The sequence below is a fragment of the Aplysia californica genome, unplaced genomic scaffold (genome assembly GCF_000002075.1).
Source record: "Aplysia californica isolate F4 #8 unplaced genomic scaffold, AplCal3.0 scaffold00068, whole genome shotgun sequence".
In the NCBI taxonomy this organism is placed as follows: domain Eukaryota; kingdom Metazoa; phylum Mollusca; class Gastropoda; order Aplysiida; family Aplysiidae; genus Aplysia; species Aplysia californica.
The window spans coordinates 1829408-1836163 of record NW_004797338.1 but is presented as its reverse complement, the minus strand read 5'-3'; the positions used below and the strand labels follow the sequence as shown (position 1 = coordinate 1836163).

At 36.7% G+C, this 6756-nt stretch overlaps 1 protein-coding gene across 3 annotated transcripts in view; it reads right to left on the bottom strand.

Moving 5' to 3' along the window:
• Positions 1–1649: 1649 nt before the first annotated feature.
• Positions 1650–6756, bottom strand: part of LOC101845075 — a 119298-nt gene continuing 114191 nt past the window's right edge. For all 3 annotated transcript variants that reach the window (XM_013079939.2, XM_013079941.2, XM_013079940.2), the window contains 3 exons: positions 6134–6235; positions 5493–5648; positions 1650–4823 (listed from right to left, as the gene is read on the bottom strand). In XM_013079939.2, coding sequence (XP_012935393.1) covers positions 4462–4823; positions 5493–5648; positions 6134–6235 — 620 coding nt within the window. In that variant the 3' untranslated portion in view covers positions 1650–4461. The remainder of the gene's footprint in view (positions 4824–5492; positions 5649–6133; positions 6236–6756) is intronic.

Genomic DNA, 6756 nt, shown 5'->3' with positions numbered 1-6756 from the left:
ATTGAGAAATATTGCAATTTATCATCCACTGAAAGTTGAGATGTAAATCTGAGATTATAAACTACTGTACTGTTCAGCTGAAATTGCCCACAAAATGTCTGGGGCAAGTTCTAAATGAGAGAAAAGTGTTCTCTAATATTGCGCTTAATATCTGAGTGAAGGTTCTAGGTCCTAAATAAATCAGACCAAAAGACTCATGAGTGCACTGTTGAATTTGCGAAACAGAAAGTACCTATAGAAAATACATCTCTTCTTGAGAGTCTAGTACTAGTATAGTTAGTGGGTAGTTGGTGGGTGCTCTGGTGTAATTTGCTCCTTCTTTCCTATCAAACATTTGTCATTTTTATCTTTCCTCCTCTTTTTCTTTGTATTTTATTCTAGTAAAACCTCTGTTCTTTGACACCTAAACATGACCTACTTGTGTTGCAAGTGCCGAACTAACAGAGAAGTTTTGAAGAACAGTTTTTTTTGTCAGTGTATCATTTAAGAATAGAGTCATTCCAAAATTTGAATTCTAAGTTATTCAAAAACTAGTAACAGTTTGAATTTGATTTGTTCACACAAGTAGGAGAACTGATCAGGCTTTCGAATTAGCAAATAAACAAATATATTGGTGCCAAAATGAAAAAACGCGTTTTGTCAGCTTACGGCAGAAATGTAGTTGGCTACAATAGCTTGTTCTGATTTAAAGCTCCTTTTGGCATCATCATCCATGCTTTGCTCATCCTGGATCAGGGTATAGGCAGCGAATAAACACTTTCCACATTTCCATATCCTGGGCTAACCTCTTGATATTGTTTTGGCAAAGTAGTTATTTAAAAGGTGAGTGGGTGGTTGGCGGGTGTGCTGGTGTGGTTTGCTTCTTCTTTCCTATCAAACATCTTATTGTCCTTATCTCCCCTTCTTCTTTTTTATGTTTGTTACTCTCTTGTAACACCTCTAATCTTCTGTGGGTGGTTGGCGGGTGCTCTGGTGTGGTTTGCTTCTTCTTTCCTTTCAAACATCTATCGTCTTTATCTCCCCTCTTTCTTTTTTGTGTTTGTTGCTCTTTTGTAACACTTCTAATCTTCGGCATTTATACGACCTTATTGTGTTGCAAGTGCCGTAAAACTCTTACTAAAACAAACTCTAATCTTCTTGCAGTCATATGACCTTATGCAGTTGTGAGTTCCGTAAAACCTCTACTAAAACTTAAAAGGTGTTACCTTTGATGTAGCTTCTGATAGGATAGGGCCCAGCCCATTGAGAGAACTTTAGAACTTAAACAACACACTCCAAAAGGGTTCCCTGGATAGCCTTTTAGCATGGTACTGGCACAGTTGACCGTGAATTTGTACTAGAATGATCCGTTCTTGTTGGAGCACCCATTGTCCAATTGTTTCCTTCCTTCACAGGGGCACATGAAAAAGAAGTTGGCTTATCTGCATAAAGATGTTGGGTTTTTTTTAGGGGGGGGGGGGCTTCATTGTGTTCCTCAGATTGAAGACTTGCAACACCTTCGACTGAAAAATTTCCTGTTAACTACCTGATGTCTCCTGGATTCCGCAATGCCTGTTCTGCACAGATCTCTATCAATATCATTAACATTTATCAAAACGTTGATTTTGTACTGTAAAACAGTCTACATAAACTTCAAAACAACACAGTCCTACTATAATTAGATATTTTATTCTCTAAAAGTGATTAAAAGAATTACAATTTGCAGTTTTTCACTGGGAATTCGAGGACATGGGTAGTACAAGTAGAAGGGCCAAGAAGGGGAAAACAAAGAAAGCCTCTGTCAACTTGAAAATATTGAAAAATCAGATTAGTCAGAATGTCTACAGGAAGCGACGTGCATCATCAGTTGTCAGGGCATTCTTACACAGTAGGAGGATTCAACATCTGCCTCCTTCCAGCTTAGCACCACACACTCTTAGAATGAGGAGTTTCCAAACCCATGCTGTGTATTTTATAATTTTCATGCCTGTAACTTGAACAAATTTTAATGAGAGAAAACTTTTTTCAAACAATCTGTTTGATGCTGCTACTATGGTAGAAGTAGTTTGTCGCGTATGCCTCAGTTTGATCAAAACACGAAGATAGAACTTCCTCAATCTAAGTATGTAACAATATATATATATATATATATAAACTAACAAGAGAACATTAGAGAATACATTTGTCATCTGTTCAAGATAAATACCCAAGTCAATTTTTGGACATGCTGAAGAAAGGGTACTCTGGTACTGTTATTGTGTGACAATTAGTGACCCACACAGAAAGTGAATAAGAAGCCAACATTTTGTAAAAAGTATGCTTCGATTTAAAATCTGTTTGTACCTTTTATCATTTTCGAACAGTTTTTCATTTTGACAGAGGCAGTTATATTTTAAAATCTTATATAATGCAAGAAATGACAACAGACAGTAAGAATCAGAATATTATTTTCGGTGCATGAAAAATAAATATGTAGCCAAAACACATAGAAAGTTTTGTGACTTAAAGTGTTCTAGTTTTGTTTATCACAGACAAATATGAGTCCATCATCTGTTCTGCATAAGTTTTTAAAAAGTTAACAAAAATTCAACAACATTAAAGATGGTCTCCAGATTAACAGTTTGTCCGTCATGTCGGTGCCAAAAAAAAAATGGAGAAATAAAAAGTACAGTAAAAGTGATGCAGTGATTTACGTAATTAGTAAACTTGAGTGTCAGCAAAATACGTGTAAAATGTATAGATAGAAAAATCCCTACAGGCTAACACACACACACACACACACATCTTGTCTGCATGTAAAGCCATATATGTATATATACAATATACAAAGATCTCAGCAAAAAGGTCACCACTATGTTAATTTTTGTATCACAGCTGTCTTGAAATATCACGTAAAAAATACAAGTCAAGGTTTTTCAACCTAGGATTTAAAAGTCACTTTAAAAAGGAAACATAGAATTGATAAAATGGTGATGGTCATGTTAGTGATTAACACGAGATAATTGCAAAAGACAATCATCGTAAACAAATATTTTGATTTTGATACTCAAATGTGAATATACGGAACCATTATATAGTAGTAGTAGTAGTAGTAGTAATTAAAGTATTACAGTGTATATATATATAACGGATCAAACTCAAACCCATAGGTTTTGTCCATGGTATCAAGCAAAAAACAACAACAATTGAATAGGGATACACTCCATCGTAAGAACAGTGATTTCCTGCCCAGTTCTTTCTTGCAAACGAGAAGTTCTGGTGGGCTCTCTTTCTCCCTCCTTCTCACTGCACTTCATCTCGGGATATTTAATTTATTTAATAAATTTACAAAAGCATCACAACAAACCTTGACATGACCTACTTTTTCCCCCTGGACTCAATTCTTACCAGAGAGGGACTCATGGTGCTTACACTGCACAGCTTTGGATTTGGAGGCAGTCGGTTAGTAAGGCACAAATACAGCAGATTCTTACAGCACAGGGGAGAGAAAGCACAGACATGAGACAAGAAAAAGGAAAAGAAATATTTCTCCTCAGTGAAACAATCATAAGCCCAGTTTTTAATTTTCCTGGTCAATTGAGAATTTATCACAAGAGTTGACAAGAGAACGAACAACGAATCATGTTCATGTCATAAAATACAGTTTATGCAGAAACATACAGAGGGTCACTAAAAAAAATATTGTTCATTGGCACTTAGAAGTCATAATAATAATATAGAGTAATAATATCCTCAGCAGTAGAACAGATGGTAGAAAATATAATTTTATCTGCTCTCTAGGAATGCATATACAGCTAAATAATACAACAGTGACAGGATGAGAACATGAGCTTTCAAGTAGTATTTATGGTGTGTTCAACAGAAGCCTTCAGCTTCACCTTGCAAAGACTGACTAAATGCGGGGAACACACCCCTGCTAATGAATGGGAACGTAAAAAAAAAGTCACAACCTTTGAACTTTCAAATGAAAATCCTTGGCTTTTTTGGTGTTTGTATGAAGCTCTGTAAAATTATGAATTGAAACAAATATTGAATAGACTTTTGTCATTATGCAAAATATAGATACATACAGATGGGCGTTATAGTCTGCGCCTTTGCTAATCTTTATAAGAAAACACACAATGATTGTCAAACTAAGCGGTGAGCCTTAGTGATAACAGACAAGGTATACTACCAAAGAGACTGTGATGTTCTGGCATAGTGCGATAAATGCTTCCAAAAATTTAATCGTCTCTCTTGTTCCATGAGTATAGTAATGATTTTTCAGATGTGTCTGCAATTATCTCCCAACATTAATTGAATTTATCGTGTTCTTCCAAAAAGCAATATGAATGATAAAAATCAGCCATCCTACTTTCTCTGTGACTACAGATTACACAGAATTCGTTTGCTTTTTCCAGCTTAACAAAATACTTATCTCAGGTATACTCCATATTTATTTTAACAAATTCCAAATGGAGAAAGAAACGTATACTATGTCGACTACACATAATGTATCAGTTTCTTTGCACTTGCAGGCCTAGTTTTCACTGTGTGCGGTTGGTGTATGTGAGGAGCAACACAAGCTAGATAAGGTGAGCGATCCAGAGCAGCAGATGCGCCCGATGCGGAGTACGGCCGCTTGTTAACAGATATGTTGCTGCGTTTCCTTCGCACTTTGGGACTCTTTGGTCGAGCCTTCGGGGACACAAAGACACGCTCAGTGCCAGTGACATTATCGGTGTAGCCACTGAGAGCTGCATATTTCATGTCTGGACGAGAGCCCATGTCCATACTGTCAGGCGAGGCAGCGCGGGTTGCGGCAGATCGTGTCTGAGATGAACTCAAATGAGGCATCTGAAGAGCTGTGAACAACAGAGTGACAATGTGAATTTTTAGTGATGGAGGAAACTGGCATGTATTAATTTAGTCAATACTTAGATAACCTAAACAAAAAATAGGGACCCAAGAGTCAATTTTGTTGAACTTTATAATTTTTTTAATACATTGCAAATTTCAGGAAGATGAAACCTTGAGTATCGTACTTGCCTAACAGCACTAGGAATCTTAGCATAGAGAAAATACTGTTTTAATGAAAAAAACCTTCAGTGAGATAAAGGCATAAGTATCTCAAATGAATGAATTCAAATATGGACTCTTGAGGAATACACATTCGTCGTTTGTATAATAAATGGACTCTTGAGGTAAAGGCTTTCATCATGATTATATTAAATAGACTCTCGAGGTAAAGACTTTCATCATTATCATATATCAAACTATTAATGATTTTCCACACGATGGTGGTCATTATGTCAAAATATTTTTAGTTTTGGTTGAAATGTAAAGTTCTTCTTAATACAGAATGGTTCAATTTGGAGATGTAGCATTTGGTTTTTCAACAGGATGGTTTGCTGACTGATAAAAAATATGTGTGTTCCATAAAAGTCATACAAAAAATCTGTTATAAAAAAAAAATTAATATAGACTGAGTTCACTGCAATCAAGATAAACACAAAGTTTGGAGAAAAACATACTCATGGCATCCTCATCCACAGTCGTGTCACTCTTACACAGGTCACAGTTGAACACGGGGCACGGTTGGCGCACCACTTCACTCTTGGTGCATCGCATAAAGGCATCGAACGCTGCATAGTCAAAGGCACAGTAGCGGCCATGCCAAGCAATGTGACCTGAAAGTAAAAACAACGCACACCACTGAAATTGAAATACTTTTTCTCTGCTCCATGTTGCACACAGCCAAGTATTTTCCTATACGTCTCTTTTTAATATGTTTCCATGCTAGCCAGTCACATACACTACAACCCAGGATAAAAAACAGAGATCTGCTGCCTGTATCATGTCAGACGGGTATGTTGAGAGTATTTTTCAAAGTGTGAAGCCACAAACATTTGTGGGAGAAAGAGAGGACCATGAAAGAAGTGGGGAAAAAAAGGAGAGGGGGGGGGGATTAAATAGTCTTAAATAAGCTTCATTTTTATTCACAGCAATGTAAGCTATGTTCTTTTTCTAAGAAACATCCATGTGTGTCTAAGGCATTCATGAGAGAAGAGAAAAAAAGACGGTTTTGACAAATTGTGCACAAGTGAAAAGTTTATACAGGGTACAAAAAAATCCCTTTCTTCTCTAGTCAAAGAGAAGAAAGCAGACAACTCACCATCAGGGTGGATAAAGAGAAAGGTGGGCACTCCTGCAATTCCCAGCACCTCTGTAAGGTCCATGTACTTCTCCCGCACACTCTCAGCCTCAAATTTCTGACCTGAATAAGCAAAGCCAAATTCTCTAGAGTATGTTACCATTATAACTTACTCGTCAGAAGAGCATCTCAACTGCACAGTGTAAGACGGTCTAAAGTCAACATGTAAAATTGCATATGGATGAGTCTTATACTAAGCACACAATCTGCTCAAAGGCTACAGGATCAAGAAAAACAGCAACATTATCATAACTTATCATTACAATACTTGAATCATCTACATTATAATAGTAAAATTCTGTCGGAAAGAATGGTTTTGAGCAGAAGCCTGAGTGTTAAAAAGTATGACACCAGAGGAAGTGATGACCAAAAGTGTCACGCATCCAAAACAGCAAAAGTACGATCAAAATTCCCCAGTTCTACTGGCACTGGGTTTAAACTTGATTTTTTATTGTTTTTCTGTTATTTTGTTTCAATTTCTTTTAATTTTTAATTAGGGGTGGGGAGATTACAGGGCTTGAACTGATTAAACAGAAGATGCCCTTCTTGACACACTATCAAATTGATGGCTGCGTGCGAGACTC